Source organism: Rhinopithecus roxellana, chromosome 20 (assembly GCF_007565055.1).
Source record: "Rhinopithecus roxellana isolate Shanxi Qingling chromosome 20, ASM756505v1, whole genome shotgun sequence".
Lineage (NCBI taxonomy): Eukaryota > Metazoa > Chordata > Mammalia > Primates > Cercopithecidae > Rhinopithecus > Rhinopithecus roxellana.
In genome coordinates, this window is record NC_044568.1 from 24471942 (window position 1) to 24493341 (window position 21400).

General features: G+C 58.0%; 3 protein-coding genes across 6 annotated transcripts; 2 read left to right on the top strand and 1 right to left on the bottom strand.

Annotated features, from left to right (window-relative positions):
* The first annotated feature begins 1319 nt into the window (after positions 1–1319).
* On the top strand, positions 1320–8091 carry E2F4 (E2F transcription factor 4). The gene is made up of 10 exons (XM_010355128.2): positions 1320–1522; positions 1922–2031; positions 2170–2331; positions 2640–2683; positions 3580–3641; positions 3863–4163; positions 4958–5191; positions 6783–6830; positions 7051–7095; positions 7192–8091. The coding sequence occupies exons 1-10, from the start codon at positions 1388–1390 to the stop codon at positions 7305–7307; spliced, it is 1257 nt and encodes a 418-aa protein (XP_010353430.2). The 5' UTR covers positions 1320–1387; the 3' UTR covers positions 7308–8091.
* Positions 8092–8209: 118 nt separating this feature from the next.
* ELMO3 (engulfment and cell motility 3) lies at positions 8210–12884 on the top strand. 4 transcript variants are annotated; one of them, XM_030924728.1, is made up of 20 exons: positions 8210–8641; positions 8742–8782; positions 8873–8945; positions 9140–9190; positions 9399–9568; positions 9658–9757; positions 9863–10014; positions 10096–10174; positions 10274–10324; positions 10409–10531; positions 10630–10761; positions 10865–10966; positions 11064–11172; positions 11285–11421; positions 11515–11678; positions 11781–11893; positions 11997–12101; positions 12205–12287; positions 12375–12461; positions 12543–12884. In XM_030924728.1, the coding sequence occupies exons 1-20, from the start codon at positions 8516–8518 to the stop codon at positions 12753–12755; spliced, it is 2211 nt and encodes a 736-aa protein (XP_030780588.1). In that variant the 5' UTR covers positions 8210–8515; the 3' UTR covers positions 12756–12884. The 4 variants fall into 4 exon arrangements, 3 of the variants coding, with proteins under 3 accessions (XP_030780588.1, XP_010353429.2, XP_030780589.1); XM_010355127.2 differs by having other exon boundaries at positions 8210–8593; XR_004055395.1 differs by lacking the exon at positions 11781–11893 and having other exon boundaries at positions 12543–12604.
* A 3275-nt stretch (positions 12885–16159) lies between these two features.
* On the bottom strand, positions 16160–19574 carry LRRC29 (leucine rich repeat containing 29). Its single transcript, XM_030925566.1, is given in 5 exon segments — positions 16160–16804; positions 16904–17121; positions 17353–17496; positions 19297–19389; positions 19391–19574. Coding segments are annotated over 5 exon segments (687 nt in total). The 5' UTR covers positions 19454–19574; the 3' UTR covers positions 16160–16635.
* Positions 19575–21400: the final 1826 nt, after the last annotated feature.

The following is a 21400-nucleotide window of genomic DNA, read 5'->3' on the forward strand; positions in this document are numbered from 1 at the left end:
GTGTAGGCTGCTGAGATCACACCACTGAGTCTCTCAGTCAATATTGGGGTGCAAAAGCATGGTACCATCACGTGAACATAAACTCTTCAGAAGTGCTACCCCAATTTCAGAGATCCTAGTGGCATAGGCTGAGGCCTATAATATAATTGCATCTGCCCAATTCTGCTTGTCTTACTCCCTTAAAGGTGTGGATCCTGACCAGGTGCGATGGCTCATGCTGTCATCCCAGCATTGTGGGAGGCTGAGGTCTGAGGATCGCTTGAGCCCATGAGTTCGAGACTAGCCTGGGCAATATAGTGAGACTCTCATCTCTACAAAAACTAAAAATAAATGAGCCGGGCATGGTGTGTGCATGCCTGTGGTCCCAGCTACTTGGGAGGCTGAGGTGGGAGAATCGCCTGGGCCCAGGAAGCTGAGACGGCATTGATCTTGCCACTGCACTCCAGCCTGGGCAACAGAGTGAGACCCTGTCTCAAAAAAAAAAAAAAAAAAAAAAAAAAAAAGAAGTGTGGATCCCCAACAAACTTGCTGCAAAACCCTGTCTCCAATCCCATTTCCCATAGAACCTGACCTAAAAGAACCTGACCTAAAATAAATAGTAACAATGTTAAAAGTAACAAAAAACCCTAGCAAACTTTCCTACATGGCAGGAATGACTCTGAGTGCTTTACTGATATATACACATAGGTAAATACGTTTGCATTGGCTGAAGTGTATATAACCCCATAGTCTCTGAGCACTGTAGTGGGAGGACAAGATGAGCGAAAGATGAGGCTAGGACCATGGATGGAGAGAGGTGGACAAGATAGATATAGTTAGTGCTTGCTGTTTGGCAGGAAGTGAGGGACAGAAATAGATGGGGTGACCCCAAGACAGTAGGGCAACCTTTAGGAACAGGTTTGATGTGGCAGTAAAATGAGTTTGAAATATATAAAAGAATAAATAAAGAGAAAAAAATTAAAAAGGAACAGGTTTGAGGGAACAGATTGGATTAGTCAGGTAGTGTGGTCCCCTCTCCCGACATGGGGACTGGGCAAAGTTAGTGATGTTGGGGCAGATTGGCAAGGAAAGTTCCGATGGCGTCCCTTTCTCCGCTGCCAGGGCTGCCCACTGACGCCCTCCTCATTCCTCCCTAACTTCATCCCAATTCCCGGTCTACCCAGGTAGTTTTCGTCTTATTCGGCGGCTGGACATTTGCTAATGGTCCCTGAAGTTTTGCGGTTGCACCCACAGACAGCAATAGCGCCGCGTTCCCTGGAAGACGTACGGGGCGGAAGCGGAAGCAGCAACGCTGGCTCCGGCTGCCGGGCGGCCAGGAACGGAAGCGGAAGTGGCGGCGGCGCCGGCCTGGCCTGGCCTGGCTGAGGGGAGGCGGCGGGCGGACGCGATGGCGGAGGCCGGGCCGCAGGCGCCGCCGCCCCCGGGCACTCCAAGCCGGCACGAAAAGAGCCTGGGACTACTCACCACCAAGTTCGTGTCGCTTCTTCAGGAGGCCAAGGACGGCGTGCTTGACCTCAAGCTGGTGCGGCCCGGGCTAAGGGGCGACAAGGGAGGATGGTGGACCAGGCCTGGGCCGGTAGCGGGAACCCCGGGGGCGGCCCAGCTGGGTCCTCCGAGAGCCGGCCGCCGTCGTGTGCTTTCTCACAGGAGAGAAGCCGGGGAATGTTTCATTCATTTGGCCGAGGCCATTGAGCTACAGCTATGGGCCAGGCTCAGGGCTCCAGGTGTTCGTCCTCGTGGCCCTTCCTGGCTGGCGAGGAGAAGAGCTGCCCATGGGACAGAGCTGCGGTCCTGAGCTGCAGTAGCGCCTGGCAGGCACTGCAGGGTTGGAATCCAGGTTACTCCCTTCCCAGACCACGTCTCAGGGTGGCTGGGGGTACACCCGAGAGTGGGGCTGAGCATTCTCCACTCTGTCTGCCAGGCAGCTGACACCCTAGCTGTACGCCAGAAGCGGCGGATTTACGACATTACCAATGTTTTGGAAGGTATCGGGCTGATCGAGAAAAAGTCCAAGAACAGCATCCAGTGGAAGTGAGTGGGGATAGTGGGAGGGTAGTAGAGTCTCCCACCCAGAAGTGTCGGGTGTGGGGTGGAGGGTGCCAAAGAAGGCAGGGGCCGTGGGACCCAGAGTTCTCAGCAGTCCCTCTCAGCCCCACTCCCTGGGCTCAGGGGTGTGGGGCCTGGCTGCAATACCCGGGAGATTGCCGACAAGCTGATTGAGCTCAAGGCAGAGATCGAGGAGCTGCAGCAGCGGGAGCAAGAACTAGACCAGCACAAGGTGTGGGTGCAGCAGAGCATCCGGAACGTCACAGAGGACGTGCAGAACAGCTGATATCCTCCTGGCGGTCCCTGCTGGGGGGAGTGGGCAAGGGGCCCTCTGGTTCAGCTTGCCCTGGGCAAGCTCCCTGTTCCTCTTGGGAGCTTGTCTTGTAGCCCCTGGCCATGGCCCAGCCTCAGGCTCCCTCCTCAGAGCCCCTCCCCTTCCAGTCTTAGCCTATGATCCCTCCCCCAGTGGACCTGAGTCCCCAGAACTTTCTCTGAGGAGCCTGTGTGTCAGACCTTGGCTAAAGAATTGGGTCTTTTCTGTAGTCTGCCGTCTGTCACCATAGGGTATCGGCCATTCTCCTTAACCCTCACACTTTGGCCTACGTCACTCATGAGGACATCTGCAGATGCTTTGCTGGTGAGCAGAGCCTGGGTAGGGATGAGGGGGTGGGCTGGGCTCAGCCAAATCCCTGAGCACTGGGCTCAGTGTCTCAGGAGAGTTCCGTCTCTTAAGAGGGTTTCTGGGACCTGCTCAGAGAGGAACGAGGCAGGGTAAGTCTTCTGTCTGAGTGTCACTGGGACCCTGTGGAGGTCAGCTATACCAAGAGGGTACAGGAATTCTGGAGTGGGTTCCTGGGTGTGTTCCCAACTGTACTGTTTCCTGGATTTGGCTTCTTGGGTATGATAGAGGTACAAGGGGGAGAGAGGGAAAGAGGATATGTGTGTATTTGCTTGTGTGAAGGCTCTTACCTGCAGGGCATGGGGGTGCCCACTTCCAACTTGTTAGTTTAGTTGCATTGTGAATGCAGGATATGTTCCTTTTTTTTTTTTTTTTTTTTTTTTTAAAAAAAAAAGAGGGTCTTGCTATGTTGCCCAGGCTGGTCTTGAACTCCTGAGCTCAAGCTGTCTTCCCCCCTCAATCCCCTAAAGTGCTGGAATTATAAGTGTGAGCCAATGTGCCCCGCTGATGTGTTTCTTCTCCATCTTGTATCCTCCTGACTGGTCATGGGAAAGGGATGTTGGCCTTGGCTAGAACACTTTCACCTAGGGAACAGCCATCGGTGGAGGAGTGAGGTGCCTGTGGCCAGTGATCTTTGATTCCACATACTTGAACCCAGATTTCCTGGTTACTGACTCTGGGCTCTCAGGAAGAGAAGAGCTTTAGCTCTGCCCGGTCACTGTGGGGGATGGGTGAGGTCCACTGTCTAGTCCCTCAGAGACCATGATCTCCTGCCTTGCTCCAAAAGACAGCCACCTCTGTTCCCAGCTCAGATTGAGCCCATGGGCTCTGACCCATTCTCCGTGTCATTCTAGGAGATACCCTCTTGGCCATCCGGGCCCCATCAGGCACCAGCCTGGAGGTGCCCATCCCAGAGGTGGGTGCTTAGCCTAGGCAGGCGGGGTCAGCTGAGGGCGGGTGCTGGCTGTGGAGCCTGATAAGTCCCGGGTGGGGCAGGTAGGGGAGGCCTGGAGTTTGGGGTTATCTAGGGGGATGGGCATCCTGGGTGGGAGAGGACACTGGTCCTGACTGAATCGGGCAGGAGCCAAGCCTGCTTCTAATTCTACCCATCTCCCATCCCTTACCACCCATCTCTAGGGTCTCAATGGGCAGAAGAAGTACCAGATTCACCTGAAGAGTGTGAGTGGTCCCATTGAGGTTCTGCTGGTGAACAAGGAGGCATGGAGCTCACCCCCTGTGGCTGTGCCTGTGCCACCACCTGAAGATCTGCTCCAGAACCCACCTGTTGTTTCCACGCCTCCACCTCTGCCGAAGCTTGCCCTAGCCCAGTCCCAACCCCAGGAAGCCTCACGTCCAAATAGTCCTCAGCTCACTCCCACTCCTGTCCCTGGCAGTGCAGAAGTCCAGGGAATGGCTGTCCCAGCAGCTGAGATCACAGGTGAGGCATCATGGGAGCTTGTGACAGAGGCCCAAGAGGCAGTATCTCTGTGTTGTGAAACACCACACTCAAGAGTTGGAAGAGACCCTTCAAGATGGGGATTGTCCTTTTCCTGACCTCCACCTAGCGTTCCCTTGCTATGGTAATGAATGAGCCTTTTTTTTTTTTAATTGAGACGGTGTCTCACTGTGTCCCCCAGGCTGGAGTGTGCAATGGCACAATCTTGGCTCACTGCAACCTCCACCTCCCAAGCTCAAGAAATGTTCCTGTCTTAGCCTCCCGAGTAGCTGGGATTACAGGCACCCACCACCACACGCAACTAGCTAATTCTTGTACTTTTAGTGGAGACGGGGTTTCACCATGTTGGCCAGGCTGGTTTCGAACTCCTGACCTCAAATGATCCGCCTGCCTCGGCCTCCCAAAATGCTGGGATTACAGGCTTGAACCACCATGCCCGCCTGAATGGGCCCTTTTTAATAGGAAGAGACATTGCTGGTGGCAGTTTTCTCCCCCAGATCCACATCCACTGGTGTCTCAATTGCCCTGGTAGCCCGTCTTGAAGTACGGCCACAGCAGACATGTTGACCACGAGTCTCTTTCTGTAGGTCTTATGTTCCTGTCTATCTCCTGTAGTGACAAATTTTAGGTTACTTCCTCTGGGGTGACTGGCAATGTCTAATTCTCCTTGGGTCTGGGAACTAGGCTTGGGTCCTCCTGGGTCTGGGTTCCAGCACAGCCAGGTTTAACAACCTCTTCTTGACCTTGTGTGACTGGGTTTGGGGCTATCATTGCAGTGAGTGGCGGCCCTGGAACTGATAGCAAGGACAGTGGTGAGCTCAGTTCACTCCCACTGGGCCCAACAGCACTGGACACCCGGCCACTGCAGTCTTCTGCCCTGCTGGACAGCAGCAGCAGCAGCAGCAGCAGCAGCAGCAGCAGCAGCAGCAGTAGCAGTAGTAACAGCAGCAGTTCATCTGGACCCAACCCTTCTACCTCCTTTGAGCCCATCAAGGCAGACCCCACAGGTGGTGAGTACCTGCTCCCTAGGGGCAGAGAGAGACAGTCTAGCCTCAGTCCAGTCCTAGGTCAGAAACAATTGGGGATGGAACCCAGCTCTCCCGTCAACCCTGTCGGATACGAGAGCTCTCTGCCAGCACCTCTGGGTCAGTGCTGGAGCCCCCTCTAGTATCCCATCCTAGGCTAACACAGAACTCCCTGCCCTCTCTCAAGCCCTTTCCTGCCACCCATTGGAGTACCGCCTCACTAATTGACACTTCTCTGTATCACTCTTTCTCATCTTCTCTGTCTCCTTTCTGTCTGGACTCCTTGAAAAAGTAATCTCCACTCTTTGGTCTCCTAGTCACCTTTCAGGTTGCAGCAGTCACTCCCCCAGCCCCAATGTTACAGCACTGTCACTCTTGAGAAGCTACCAAAGGCCTGCCAAGCCTAGCAGCCTCCAGCCTGTTTTGCTGGTGCTCTCTTGGTCCATGTCAATATTCTTTCCTCCTTTGGCATAATTATGCCAGCTCTTGGCTCTCTTGTCTCACTGGCTTCTTGAACTCTCCCTGGCGTGTCCTTAAACATTGCTGTTTTTGAGGGCTCTGTCCCGTTCCACTCCTGGAGAGGGCTGTAGCTCTGGGTGAACGAATCCCCAGCCTCCGCCTGGCCTAGATCTTTACCCGATACGCACTTTGGTGTCCACCTGCCATCCTGTGTACATCCAGTGGACACTTTATTCCTGTGTGTCCTCGACTGAACTTAATTCCTCCCCGAAGCTTGCTTTCCACCTCTGCACACCCTACCATCGGCCCTATTTATCCAGGCCTGATCCTTGGCTCTCACTCTAGTTCCAGCTCCTTCTCCCTCCTCCTTCTGCTGCCCACCCCATGCCAGCTAAGTGAGGTCTGTCCCAGATGTCCCCTCCTATCCTCTGGTATCGTCAGCACTCAGGATGACCCCTGGCCACCTCTGTTCTGGATTCTTCAGCATCTTTCTCTTTACCCTGACTGACAGACTAATCTTTCTGAAATACAGGCCTGACAGAAAAATGTGGCATTTCTCTGTTTGCAAAAGTACTTTTAATGACTCCCTGAGGGCCACCAGATAAGATCTGAACTCCTGAGCCTGGCATGTGAAATCCCTCATGGTCCTCTCTGGTTGCATTTTCTTCTGCTTCCCTTGTGTCCTCCTGGCCAGAGGTTTGTAGTGGAGTCATCACCCTGTAGCGCCACCACCTCTGCCTGGTGACCTGACCCAGGGTCTAGTCTCTGAGTCTTGCACGAAGCAGGTGCTCAGCAAGGGTGGGACAGATGGGGTACCTTCCATCAGACAGGGGGTGCATGCTGAGCCCAGAAAGACGCTTCTGTGACCTTTCTGAGTTAGAAAAGCTGTACCAATCACTTGCAGTGGGCCTTTGGTGCCCTGGGCTCAGCACTGAGGAATTCAGGTTTAGCAAGTGAGGCCAACAGACAGTGCCAGCTTGGCCTAGACAGGGCCTACTAGATCTCCTCAGCTGTGTGGAGCCTCAGGGTGGGTGGTACAGGATCCGAGGAAGCCAGAGGGCTGTAGTGGTGCCAGGCTGGACCTCTGTGTCCTGAGCATGGCTTTCTTGTTTTTCAGTTTTGGAACTCCCCAAAGAGCTGTCAGAAATCTTTGATCCCACACGAGGTAGGCTGCTGCATTCCTCCCTGGGGGTAGGGGTAAGGGACACAGCTCATTGGGTCCTACGGCTGTTTTCTTGCCCTTTTGAGAACCTTGTGGTGGCGCTTATGGTAACTGGGGCAAAGGGTGAAGTTCCTGATGGGCAGGTGGGGTTCCCTTTCCTGGGCTTTGGTAGGTGGAGAGTTGGGAGCTGGAATGTTAGTAACTGAACTCCCTCCATTCCCAGAGTGCATGAGCTCGGAGCTGCTGGAGGAGTTGATGTCCTCAGAAGGTGGGTGGTCCTGGAAGGTGGGAGTGGTTGTGGGCAGGGGTTGGGCTGCTGCTAGGGGAGCCCTGGCCCAGGGCCTGAGACTAGTGCTTTCTGCAGTGTTTGCCCCGCTGCTCCGTCTTTCTCCACCCCCCGGAGACCACGATTATATCTACAACCTGGACGAGAGTGAAGGTGTCTGTGACCTCTTTGATGTGCCTGTTCTCAACCTCTGACTGACAGGGACATGCCCTGTGTGGCTGGGACCCAGACTCTCTGACCTGGGGGTTGCCTGGGGACCTCCCCCAGTCCGACCCCTACACAGCTTGAGAGCCACAGACGCCTGGCTTCTCCAGCCTCCCCTCACCACACAGTTCTGGCCACAGCTCCGGCTCCTGTGCTGGCACTTCTGTGCTCGCAGAGCAGGGGAACGGGACTCAGCCCCCATCACCGTGGAGCCAAAGTGTTTGCTTCTTCCTTTCTGCGGCCTTCCCCAGCCTAGGCTCGGCTGCCACCCAGTGGCATAGAACCGAGGAGCTGCCATCGCCCCCCCATAGGGCAGCTTGTCCAGCCTCACTGTCTTGCTCCTGCCAGCTACTTCCCCTAGGAGTGAAGGGTGGCGTGGAACTGGGCACGTGCCAGCACCACCCCTAGCTTCCTTCGCTGTCCCCCACCCCCTGACCCTCCAGCTCCTCCTGGCCCTCTCATGTGCCCCCTTCTGCTGGGCCTTTAGCCCTAGAACCTGCAGGTGGTGGGGGTGGCTACCAAGAAGGAACAGAGGTCTCAGGAGGACTCTGGGTGGTGCAGCCCTGAGGATTGGCCCCACCTCCTGCTGCCCCATACCCTCTCTTCATTTCTGCTTATTCATTTACCCTCATTTAGAGCCATTTGCAGAGATTTAGAAAGATTTACAGTAACGAATGGATTCCTATATAAAGATTATTTTTATACTTTTTGCAGCAAAAGGAAATTGTAATATTTGTACAGTGTCCAAGTGAATAAAAACCATGCCTAAGGCTAGCTCTGATGTGGTTCTTTCGGGACCCTCCTTGGGACTGTGCTGGATTGGCAGTGTGACTGGGTGGGTCACCTTGCTGGAACCGGGGGTGGGGCGGCCTCCGGCAGCCTGCCCTCCCCGCCCCCACCTGCTGCACGTAGGTGTGGGGCGGGGCCGCCTCGGCTGGGCGGGGTAGGCGGGGCGGGGCAGGCGGAGCCGTCCTACCTTCCTATCCCCGGACTCCAACCCGGAACTAACCTCGGCTCTCTTGGGAAGGCCGCATTGCATGGCCAGGAGCCTCAGTCTGGGCCGCGAGTGCGGGACACCGAGGTCAGGTCTTGGAAAGAGGGAGGACCTCCTCGTCCCCAGGGGCCCCAGGCCAGGTGCGCCCTTGGCCGCAGGTGCACCGTCTCCGAAAAGTGCAGGTGCCCACACCCCGGCTGGACCATGACGCCTCAGCGGAACGTGGTGAAGATTGCCATCCAGATGCGTGATGCCATCCCGCAGCTCATCCAGCTGGACCAGGTCACCTGTCTGGTCCCGCCTCCATCTGCCCCGCAGCCCCACCTCCCGGTAGCCCCCTGGCCCTCGGGGCAGCCCGCCCCACCCCTCCCCCCAGGCTCCTCCCCATCCCTCCCTGCCCCAGCCGCGAGAATGACCGCTCCACTTGCAGGCGAAGCCCCTGGCCGCTGTGCTGAAGGAGGTGTGCGACGTGTGAGTGCTGCCGGGCCAGGGCCTCTGGAGGGCGGGAGGGCAGGAGGGGCGGCTCCCCCTGCCGGCCTCGCTGAGCCTCGTGCCCCGCAGGTGGAGCCTGACGCACTCTGAGCGCTACGCCCTGCAGTTTGCGGATGGGCATAGGAGATACATCACTGAGAATGTGAGTACCCTCTCCCCACCCCCACCCTCCGCCTTCCGACCCCGCTAACCCACCTGGCCCCGGTATCTCTGGCTCTTCATCCCACTACTGGAGCGCGATATTTTACTGACCCCCAGCTGCCCTCACCTACACCCCAGCTGATCAGTCCTTGGTGCCCTCCCTGACCTCGCTGCCCTTTCTGCTGTCTTCTCCAGAACCGCGCGGAGATCAAGAATGGCAGCATCCTATGCCTCAGCACGGCCCCAGTAATGCCCCTCCCGGCCCGCCTACCCCATCCCTGCCCGCCTACCCCATCCCTGCCCCTTTGCCCCAGGTCCGGAGGCCCCTACCCCGGAGGCCGCCGCCCCAGACCTGCCTTGAGCCACCTAGTTGACACCCGGGTCCGCACACTTCCAGGTCCCACCCTTACTGTGCCCAACCTCTTGACCTCTGTTCCTGCTTTGTTCCTGCCAGGACCTTGAGGCTGAGCAGCTCTTGGGTGGGCTGCAGAGTGACAGTCGTGAAGGGCGCCGGGAAGCCCTGAGGCACCTCGTCCCTCTGGCCTCGGACATGACCTTTGCCAGGGAGGTCATCAGCCGTAATGGGCTCCAGAGACTAGGCACCATCATTGAGGATGGGGATGAGTGAGCACAGGGATGTGTGGGCTGGGGGAGATGGTGGGGCTTTCTGGTCCTGATCTGGTCCTGCTCAGCCCCAGATGTCCCCCCTCCAGCCTAGGAGAGGTGCTGGCCCTCAGCCTGAGGGCCTTCTTGGAGCTCATGGAGCATGGCGTGGTGTCCTGGGAGACACTGAGCATCCCCTTTGTGAGGAAGGTGGGTGGGCTTTCCTAGGGCAGCGGGTGGGGGCAGTGGAGCAGTGGGGCAGTGATAGACCCGAGTTCCATGGGGGTGAAGTGGTGACACCCTCGCCCCTTACAGGTGGTGTGCTATGTGAACATGAACCTCATGGACGCCTCCGTGCCACCCCTAGCCCTTGGGCTGCTGGAGAGTGTGACCTTGAGCAGCCCAGCCCTGGGCCAGCTGGTCAAGAGCGAGGTGCCCTTGGATAGGCTGCTGGTGCACCTACAGGTGTAAGCCTCTGGGGCTGGGGTCCAGATGTGGGGAGCAGGGCTGGAGCCTGAATGTTCCACTGGGCCCTCTTTTTGCCATAGGATGAACCAGCAGCTGCAAACCAAGGCCATGGCCCTGCTGACAGCCTTGCTGCAGGGGGCCAGCCCTGTAGAACGCAAGGTTAGTGTCGATCAGTGGCTGGATATGGACAGCATCCGGTGGGCACTGCCCCACCCTAGGGCGAAATAATCTAAGCCCCCTTTTTTTGTACCCCCTCAGCACATGCTTGACTATCTCTGGCAGAGGAACCTTCGCCAGTTCATCTATAAGGTAGAAGGTGGTGGGCCAGGGGGACCTCTCTGCTCCTCCCTCCCAGTGAGCCCTTGCTCAAACCTGGGTCTGGCTGTCCTGCAGAACATCATCCACAGTGCAGCACCAATGGGCGACGAGATGGCTCATCACCTGTATGTACTGCAGGCCCTCATGCTGGGGCTGCTGGAGCCGCGTATGCGGACGCCCCTGGACCCCTACAGCCAGGTGTGTGTCTTTAGTGGGGACAAGGCGGGGGTGGCTTGGAGTTTGGCCTTGAATCTATAATATTGATCCCCTCCCCTGCCACCCAACACTGACCCCAGGAGCAGCGGGAGCAGCTGCAAGTCCTACGCCAGGCTGCCTTCGAGGCGGAGGGGGAGTCCTCGGGTACTGGGCTGAGTGCTGACCGTCGCCGTTCCCTCTGTGCCCGAGAGTTCCGCAAACTGGGCTTCTCTGTGAGTATCCCCCCTACCCAACTCCCCCACCCTGCCTCAGCCCAGGGTTGTTGTTCCAGGGGGCCATGACCCTTCTTGAACTGCCTGTGCCCACTTCCCCCAGAACAGCAACCCAGCGCAGGACCTGGAGCGTGTGCCCCCCGGTCTACTGGCCCTGGACAACATGTTGTACTTCTCCAGAAATGCACCCAGCGCGTACAGCCGGGTTGGTGACAGGGTAGGGTGGGGGGTGGCAGCATCCCCCAGGCAGGGTCCCCATGGGCTTAGCCGTGACTCCTTGCTCCATTCTCTGCCCCCTCCAGTTTGTGTTAGAGAACAGCAGCCGCGAGGACAAGCACGAGTGCCCCTTTGCCCGGGGCAGTATCCAGCTGACAGTGCTGCTGTGTGAGCTGCTCCACGTTGGGGAGCCCTGTGAGTGGCCGGGACTGGGCACAGCATGGCCAAGAGCAGGGGACGGAAGGGCAGAGAGGGCCAGGGGCTGCATGCACTTTCTCCCTGAGCCCCTCCTGCCCCCCCGCTCCAGGCTCTGAGACAGCCCAGGACTTCTCGCCCATGTTCTTCGGCCAAGACCAGAGCTTCCACGAGCTCTTCTGTGTGGGTATCCAGCTGTTGAATAAGACCTGGAAGGAGATGCGGGCTACACAGGAGGACTTCGACAAGGTGGGTGGGGTGGGAGCTGGGAGGCCTGGGCCAGGGCAGGGGGCTGATCTAGGTACAGAGCTCAGGCCCTGAGCTGAGCTTGGGCGGCCCCAGGTAATGCAGGTGGTGCGGGAGCAGCTGGCCCGCACTCTGGCCCTGAAGCCCACCTCCCTGGAGCTCTTCCGAACCAAGGTGAATGCGCTCACTTACGGGGAGGTGCTGCGGCTGCGGCAGACCGAACGGCTGCACCAGGAGGGCACACTGGCTCCCCCTATACTGTGAGTTTGCTGGGATGGATCCTCAGTCCTAGCCCCACCTTCCCTGGTGCCCCCTGGGCTACTCCCCCAGGTCAGATGTGCTCAGTGACACCCCTCTATCAGGGAGCTGCGGGAGAAGCTGAAGCCAGAGCTCATGGGCCTGATCCGCCAGCAGCGCTTGCTCCACCTCTGTGAGGGGACGCTCTTCCGCAAGATCAGCAGCCGGCGGCGCCAGGGTCTCTGAGTGGGCATGGGTGGGGGGCAGAGGGCAGGCAGAGGGCGCCTGGCTTGGTGTCAGGACCTTTCAGCACTCCGGCCCTCTTCCTTTTCTCCACACAGACAAGCTGTGGTTCTGCTGCCTGTCCCCCAACCACAAGCTGCTGCAGTACGGAGACATGGAGGAGGGGGCCAGCCCGCCTACCCTGGAGAGTCTACCCGAGCAGCGTAAGGCGGGCAGGGGCGGGGGCCAGACACGTGCTCTCCCCAGACTGCCCTGGGCCCCGGGGCTGCCGGGGCCGCAGTGCTGAGCCCAGCCTTCTTCCTGCAGTCCCTGTGGCCGACATGAGGGCACTCCTGACAGGCAAGGACTGCCCCCATGTCCGGGAGAAGGGCTCCGGGAAGCAGAGCAAGGTGGGTACAGCAGGCCAGGGGCTCCTTCCTGTCCGCCTCTGCCTGCCCTGTCCCCTGCTCAGTGTCCCTGCTCCCTTGCTTCCCCAGGACCTCTATGAGTTGGCCTTCTCGATCAGCTATGACCGCGGGGAGGAGGAGGCGTACCTCAACTTCATTGCCCCCTCCAAGCGGGAGGTGAGTGTCTGCCAGGCTGAGGTCAGCAGGTTGGCAGGGGAGGCAGATGGGCAGACCCTCATGGCTCTGTGCCACCCCCAGTTCTACCTGTGGACAGATGGGCTCAGTGCCTTGCTGGGCAGTCCCATGGGCAGCGAGCAGACACGGCTGGACCTGGAGCAGCTGCTGACCATGGAGACCAAGCTGCGTCTGCTGGAGCTGGAGAACGTGCCCATCCCTGAGCGGCCACCCCCTGTGCCCCCACCCCCCACCAACTTCAACTTCTGCTATGACTGCAGCATCGCTGAACCTTGACAATGTGGCTGGCCACGGGCCACAGCTGCGGCCACTGCAGCAGCCATGAAGGATGGAGGGTAGAGGAGTGCAGGCACCCTGGCCAGCAGAGATTGCTGCAGAAATAAAGTCTGCTTGGCTTTTGGGATATGTTGAGCCAGCTCTGAACCTTGTGGGCTGAGCCTGTGACAGTGACAGTCTTCCCCTTCTGCCTTCAAACTTAGCTGGTAGATAAGATGGGGCATCAGGCCAGGCCACAAACTTTGACAGCTACGGTTGAGGGGCTGGTGTTTTGAAGTGGGTGGGGAGAGGATGGGACTGCTGCCCTTCTCCAAGATGAGTCCTCAGCCTCCCTCCATGCTGGGCCTGCGGGGAGGGCTGGCCTGTGGTCTGGGGGTACCTGCCAAGGGAGAGGCTGGGCTGCCAGCCTGCTGCAGGAGAGGTGGCAGGGCAGGAGGCACTGCTCCAAATGGATTCCTTCCTGGACAGCATTAACAGGGGCATAGTCTGGGAGCCATCTCCAGAAGGCTCCTGACAGTCTGACCTCAGTCCTCAAGCTTGCATGGCCCTGCCTGGTGTCCTTTGTAGGACGTGGAGGTCTCTGGTGAGAGGCCTGAAGGGAGAGAGGCAGAAGGGGAGGCTCAAGATCCCCAGGCCAGTGGGAGGATGTGGGCTGATTCTGACAAGAGCCACTTCTGTGCACGAAGCCCCGGATTCTGATTAAAACCTAACTCAGGGCCGGGCTTGGCTCACGCCTATAATCCCAGCACTGTGGGATGCTGGGGCAGGCCGATCACCTGAGGCTAGGAGTTCAAGACTAGCCTGGGCAATATGGTGAAACCCTGTCTCTACTAAAAATATAAAAACTAACTGGGCATGGTGGCACACACCTGTAATCCCAGCTACTCGGGAGGCTGAGGCAGGAGAATCGCTTGAACCCAGGAGGTGGAGGTTGCACTAAGCTGAACCCAGGAGGTGGAGGTTGCACTGAGCTGAGATTGCACCATTGCACTCCAGCTTGGGCGACAGAACAAGACTCCATCTCAAAAAATAAATTAAAAGCCTAACTCAGAACCATGGGTAGGGTGGGGGCCAGAGACAGGCCAGAGCCCCTGGGGGCAGAAGCAGCGAGAAGTATTGGGCCCAGCTGGAGGTTTGGTCACGGGGCACAGGCTGTGGTCACAGACCCCCAAGCCCTTGAGGAAAGAAGAGCCCATCAGTCTGTGGAGCTCACAGGATAGGTTGAAGCCACTGCCCCTCAGACTTCTCCCTGCCATTCACCTCTTTTCTCCCCAGTGCCACCTCCAATTTCTTTTCTTTTCTTTCTTTCTTTTTTTTTTTTTTTTTTTTTGAGATGGAGTTTCACTCTTATTGCCCAGGTTGGAGTGCAGTGGCGTGATCTTGGCTCACTGCAACTTCCACCTCCCAGGTTTAAGTGATTCTCCTGCCTCATCCTCCCAAGTAGCTGCGATTACAGGCATACACCACCACACCCGGCTAAATTTTTTGTATTTAGTAGAGATAGGGTTTCACCATGTTAGGCTGGTCTCTTAACTCCTGACCTCAAGTGACCCACCTGCCTCAGCCTCCCAAAGTGCTGGGATTACAGGCATGAGCCACCGCACCTGGCTCCAATACTGTTTTTTTGTTTTTTGTTTTTGTTTTTTTTTAGATGAAGTTTTGCTCTTGTTGCCCAGACTGGAGTGCAATGGCACCATCTCAGCTCACCGCACCCTCCGCCTCCCGGGTTCAAGCGATTCTCCTGCCTCAGCCTCCTGAGTAGCTGGGATTATAGGCAAGCGCCACCACGCCCGGCTAATTTTGTATTTTTAGTAGAGAAGGGGTTTTTCTCCATGTTGGTCAGGTTGGTCTCGAACTCCCAACCTCAGGTGATATGCCCATCTCGGCCTCCCAAAATGCTGGGATTACAGGCATGAGCCACCACGCCTGGCCCCAATAACGTTTTTAACTGTTAACCATCAACCTGGCTGACCTTGAGAACTGATGAAATGGCACTTCCTTTGGAGAGTGTGCTGGAGAGCACTTGCTCCCCCTCCACCAGCTAAGCTTCAGATCCTTGGGCATCCAGGGCCCACCATGCCCATGCCTAAGGACTTCCCACCACAGTTGGAGCAGTCGGCCATGGAGTTCTAGGTGGAAATAGGCGGCAGGGATCCCTGATGCTGTCGGCCTCCCTTCCCAATACTGTGGGCCAGGCCTGAGGAAGGAGTGTGTCGGGATTTTCTCCGCCTGCCCCAGGGCCACTTCAGCTGAAGTTGGGAGGGGGGGCCCTTTAGGGGCCTCCCTGTAACCGTCAATTATTCCTGCTTAATGTTTCCAGTCCCTTGTGCGTGCCACCATCATAGCAACAGCCTCCCGACTTCTGGCCTCCTGTCTTGCACTTCCAATCCTCTCAATACCAGCTACCCCAACTGCTTTCTCCGACATAAATCTTATCATACACACACACAAACATCCCATATATTTGATGTCGCCCTATCCATGTCCATGGGTTAATGGCCACAGTTTCCATGACTGAACCTGAGTTGAGCCAGGTGAGTCGCAGACATACCGTGGTTTAGCCCTTTCACCTGAGCACCTGTGGCTTGCAGTGTTCTTGATGCTTGGTCTGAGCTGGCATCCTCCCTGCCTAGACTACCCCCTCAGTGACAGCTGTGGCCTGCCTGTGTGCACCCCAACAGTGCCTTCTACCTAGATCACCCCTTTCCTTTCTTCTGGCCATTTTCACTGCCCTGATTCCTTCCTGGACCCTCCAAGCCCAATTTGTTGCTCCCTGGGCTCTGGTCCCAGGTGCTTGTCTCTCTCTTCACCTGCACCCTGCACGCTGGACTGTCCCTGCTAGCTGGCTTCTCTGCCTCCCCAGCTGGCCCTGGGGCTGGGAGAGCTTTGACCCCTCTGAATCCCCACATAAAGCACAGTCCCTGCAGGCACCGAGGGAGCCCTGGCTCACTGCTACAACCAGTGAACAGGAATGAGGTGCGGGGACACACCAAGGGCCAGAGCTGCCATGGAGAAGTCACCAGCACCAGACCCCACCCACTGGATTAGGTGACCTCTAGTGACCCTCTCACCCAGAGATGCTGGCCTCTTTCATTCTTTTCCTCTTATTTCCCCCTCAGGACAGCCTCATTGACTCAGGCATCATTCACCGGTAGTTCCTGGAATCTGGCTGAGACAAGCACACAGCTTGTGCCTTTGCCTCAGGACACACCCAGGCCTGCGGGGTCTCCTACTGTGTGGGGAAGATGCTAGGAGTGTCAGGCCAGGGCGGGAGCCCCCGTGGGGCTGTGGGCCAGGCCTGAGGAAGGAACGTGTCTCGGGGTTTTCTCTGCCTGCCCCAGGGCCACTTCAGCTGAAATTGGGAGGGGAGGGGCCCTTTAGTCTGAGAATTTAAGACAAGGAGGTACTATCTGGAATGTTTAATCTTAGGGTTTACAACACAGACCTGGGCTCAGCTGCTGAAGCTGCTGAAGCTCAGTGCACACAGGGTGCTGGGAGAGTCCCACAGGAGTAGGTGGAGCCGGGCCTTAGGTCTGAGAAGAGGGCAGGCAAGAGGCAGGGGCTCTGCTCCTCCCAGCACCAGACCCCACCCGCTGGGGGCCTGGCCTCCCGCCCAGGGCTTGGCCAGAGAGCAGGAGCCTGTGACTGCAAACAAGTAGCTAGCATTTCCAGGGGCCTGTGGCAGCGACGTGTAGCTGGAAAGAGGCTACTGTCAGGCGGTGTGGTGGGAAGTTCCCTCTGGGCTGCCCTGGATTGGCCCCACCCCCAGTCCTAGAGGGTCTGCAGTAGAGGGAGGCAAGAGGCAACCCAGGTCAAGGCCAGGGTTGGGGACTGGGGGAGTCAAGGAGGCTGTGCTGCAGGGCTGGTTACTGACCCGGCCTCAGAGTGTTAGGGTCAGGTCAGCCCCTCCCACGAAGCGGGACTGGACGCAGGACACCTGGGGCAGCTGGGCTTGGAAGTGTCTGACGGCTGCCATGTTGATGCCAGGGCACATGGTCACATCCAACACCCGGAGCTGCCTGCACGCCTGCCCAATGGCATCCAGTGTCCTGTGGGGAGGCCACTGGATGAGTGTCTGGCCCGGCGTGGGACCCAGCCCAGCCCCTGCACTGTGGCTCCATCTGCCCAGTGTCATTGGACACACTCACTGCTCTGTGAGCTGACTGCAGCTGGACAGGTTGAGGTGCTGCAGCCTCGGCCAGGAGCTGGCTGCCTGGGCCCAGCCCTTGTCACTGACGCGGCTGCAGTGACTCAGCGCCAAGTGCTCCAGGCTAGGACAGCCCCTGGCCACAGCCACCAAGCCCTTGTCTGTGAGTTCTGGCAACAGGCTCAGGGACAGCTGCCTCAGCTGGGGGAACTGGAGCACCTACAAGGATGGGGAGGGTCGGGGAGAAGTAAATGCCACTGGAGCCCACAGCCTTGGCCTTTCCAGATCCTCCCACCCCAGGCAGGGCATGACTAGAGGCAGCAGAAGCCAATGAAAAAGGAACTCCAAGGTCAACTTTTTTCCAAGCAAAAAGTGGGTTGGCTCAGACCCCTGACTTCAGCCCCAAGATCCTCAGCCTACCCGCACCCGCAGCCCCACACCTTGGCACACCTTGGCTAAACTGGCATCAGTCAGCTTGCTGCAGGCTGTGAGGTCCAACTCCTGCAGGGCCCGCAGCATGAGCAGGGAGGGGCCCTGTGGCTCGGGACAGGGGTCCTTGGTGCCTGAGGCCTGATGCTCCAGCTCTGGGCGTGGCTGTAGGAAGAAGCCCTTGCTTCTCAGGTTCCTCCTGAGTTTGCCCTTAAATGTTCCTACAGAGAGACTTGTAAGGGACAGGAGGGCAGCTGAGCCCAGGGGCCACCCCATCCTCCAAGACTTCGAGGGTCCCGCACCTGGGTCCCCTGCACAGGCTCCTCCAGCCCCAGAAGCCCCCAGTCACACAGGCTCCCTGCACCAAGCCAGGCGTAGGACTGAGAGGTGGGTGAGGTAGGTGCAGATGGCCTGCAGGGTCCGGTTGGTGAGGGCCACACAGGAGGACAGGTCTAGCACCCTGAGGCTCAGGCCCAGCGCTGGGATCATGGAGAGCACTGAGGCGTCCTAGGAGGGAGGAAGGGAGGAAACAGGATGGAGCAGCAGCTGGTTGCCTATGCCACCTGGCCTGGCAGGGGTAGCTAAGAAGGGTCTGTTCAAGGTTCTCACCCCACAGGCAGGAGGGAGGGAGGGGAGCTACCAGAGGGTCCAAGGAAGAAAGCAACATGGTCCCTGTGCTGGTAGTGAAAGGTGGGGGTGGACAGGGTGGGCCATAGGGATTGCTGCAGGAAAAAGGCCTGGACTGTGGCTGGGGCAGGAAGGATGCAAGTGGCAGGGCCTAGGGTGGCCACCCTGCCTATGCTCCCAGCCCCTGCCAAAAGAGTGAATGAGGCCACCTCAGACCACAGCTCACTGGACCAGCCAGTTGACCCTGCTAAGCCAATCAGAGTCGCTCCCTCTAGAATTGGAACCAGAACTATGAGATGGAGGTAGAGCTGCCAGCTGACAGGGCAGTTAGGGATGGGGAGCAGGAGCTAAGGGCAGATTAGAGGCGGCTGGTTTGTAGAGAGATGCACAGAGGGGAACTTCGTACCAGGCTTTGTACCAGGTGCTACAATCTGTTGCTTACCACCTGGGCCCACACCTGCAGAGCTTGTCCCTGGGTGGAGGCAGCCCCACAGAGGCCTCCTTTGTGGCCCTGATCCTGGGCTGCCCAGCCCTGTGTGTCCTTGATCTCAGTGGCTGCAATAGCCTCTTCACCTCTGGCACACTGCTGGCTCAGCCCGAGATGGCACAGAGGGACAAAAGAACATGAGGCCTGGAGGTAGCAGCTGAGAGGACACGGGGATGTTGTACCACATATCTGACATGCTTGGTGCCAAAGAGAAGGAGGAGTAAGGCTGGGAAGAGAGGCACTTGGAGGGGAACAAGGTGGAGAGATGGTTTTTAGGTTGGGAATGCCCTGGTCAAATGGACAGGCTGAAGAAATAATCCACTAAAGAGGGACAGACTGACACTGCCAAGACAGGGGCGCCACCCAGAGGGACAGCGCTGAGCCCTGCTAAAGGGCCTGGCCTTGGCTACGAAATGACCCTGCTGCTCCTGTCACATCACCCTCACAGGCCCTGCCCCAGCACCTTCCTCAGTGCTCCTTCCCTGCCTTCCTTGCACATCACCCCCTTTCTTCAGCCCTCCCAGCTCCAGAACACTCGTCCTTAATGCCCCTCCCCAGACCACATGCACTTGGCATGTGAGCTGTTGGCCGCCTCGTGGGCTGGGTCACCTTGGCCACTTGGACCTCCTAGACCCACAATGGGGGCTTTGGGGAGGTGTGCTGGTAGCAGCAGCAGTTGTCTAGGCTCTTGTCCTCCTCCAGATTGGGTCCCAAGTTCATTTCTAACTGTCAATCATAGGCATGAACACTGGGGAGTCCCTTCCTGGTGCCACAGGCCCACCACCACCCCGGTTCCCCCTCCTGCTGTCCTCAGCCCTGGAGAGGAAGGGAGGGGATGATGGTGAGCTCACCTTCAACGAAGAGCAGTGGGCCAGGCTGAGGGAGGCCAGCTGGGATGGAGCCCCGTGCACAGAGCCCAGGGCCTGGGCCAGTTCCCGCCCTCTCACCAGGCAGCACTCGGCCATGTTGAGGCTCTGCAGCTCCCGCAGGCCACCCAGAGCTGTACATCCTGTGTCTGTCAGCCGCTGCAGCTTCCCCAGGCTCAGGCGCCGCAGGTGCTGCAGGCCCCGGCTCACGGCCAAGAGCGCCCCATCAGTCAGTTCTGAGCAGCCGCTGAGGTCCAGGGAGGTAAGGCCTGGTTGCTGGAAGCACAAGGTAGCCACAGCCTCTGTGGAGAGGTCCCGGCAGCTGTGCAGGCTCAGCTCCTGCAGTTGCAGCCCAGCTACCTGGCCCAGGGCCTGCAGGGCCTCGGGTGGTAAGCCAGTGCCACTCAGGTCCAGCGCACGCAGCCTGCCAGCCCGCTCTTGCACGAATCGCAGCAGGTTGCGGAAGGAGAACCGGGAGGGAGAGGAGTCTTGGGGGCCGATGGAGCCTCGGGCTGGGCCTAGCTCGAAGGTGAGGTGGCAGTATGCCAAGGAGAGGCGCTCCAGGCTGGGGGCACAGCTGCTGAGCCGGTTGAAGCTGAGGTCAGCCAGGTCTCGCAGGCCAGCCAGGTTGAGCTCACGGAGGCCGCTCAAGGCCTGCCGGACGCTCTGTGCCATCTCGGGCTGAGCCAGCAGTGTGCCAGAGGTGAAGAGGCTGTTGCAGCCACTGAGATCAAGGACACACAGGGCTGGGCAGCCCAGGATCAGGGCCACAAAGGAGGCCTCTGTGGGGCTGCCTCCACCCAGGGACAAGCTCTGCAGGTGTGGGCCCAGGTGGTAAGCAACAGACTGTAGCACCTGGTACGAAGCTGGAGAGCCATCCACGTTGGTCAGGCTGATGCAACAGATGCCCCTGAGGCCCAGGCTCTTGATGGCCGAGAGGGAGGCAGAGGACACGGGGATGTTGTATCGCACATCTGTCTATGGAGCAGCAGCAGGCCTGGGGGTAGCCCTCTGGCTTCAGAGGGTGCTGGGCATTGGGTTTGGTGACAAATCACTGGCCAGAGGTTGAGGGCAGGTCAAGGAAGGGCCCTTCCACAACAGGGACCCATCGTGGTGTGTGGTGTCATGTGTGGTCAAGTTGGGCATGGGTAGGAAGTGGGAGCTGAGGTTCAAATGAGATGACCATCAGAGGAAGGCGGGAAGGTTAGTGATGGATAGGACAGGATGCTGAGGGAGGGGCAGGGACAGAGTGGGGAGTTGGCATGCTGAGCACAGGAGGGCTGAGATGGGACCTAGAGGAAACCCAGTGAAGTCCCCAGGGCGTGGGAGGGCAAAGTATGCCAGACCCTAACCTTTGGGACTTTCAGAAGGAGGCCCTGAGATCCATGGACTCAGCCTCCTACTCCAGGGACTTGACATGAGCTAAGCAGCCAGCTTCCCCAACTTTCTAGAGAGCATAGCCCTCTGAAGAGTGGAAGGCGAGAGAAGTGAGGTAGGTATCACTCACCACAACCCTCTATGGCCCAGGTGACAGAGGTCTGGGGCAGGCAGTGAGGTCTAAGTCCCCTGGTGGCCTGAGAGAGTCTGTCACATGAATGTTTGCAAGAATGTATTCTCTGTTTAAGCAAAAATGTGAAAAATGTATTCTGTGTTTAAGCAAAAATGTGTGCATGTGCATATATGTGTATGTATGTGCATGTGCATGTGTGTGCATGAACACATGGGGCTGCCTGGTATTGGGCCCTGGATGCTCCAGCGTTCAAGATGTGCTTGTGATCCCTGCAGCATATCTCCGGAGGGGACATCTATCTGTCAAGGTAAGGACACTGAAGCCTCCCATTTCCATGGATGGGAGCTAACAGAACACATCTCACCCGTGCCAAGGAAGTTGAGCTGGCTGTGCGTAGAGAAACAGGGGAGTGAGAATGGGGAGTGCACAGTTGGAGCCGGGTGGGACCCAAGAGACAAGCTTAGGGTTACATGGTGGGAATAAGTTGGCTTGTGCAGGCATTTAGGAGCTCCCAGCTAAGGAGATATCTTCAAATAACTTTTCCTGATATTACACTGGAGTGAGCCAAAGGGAAATTGG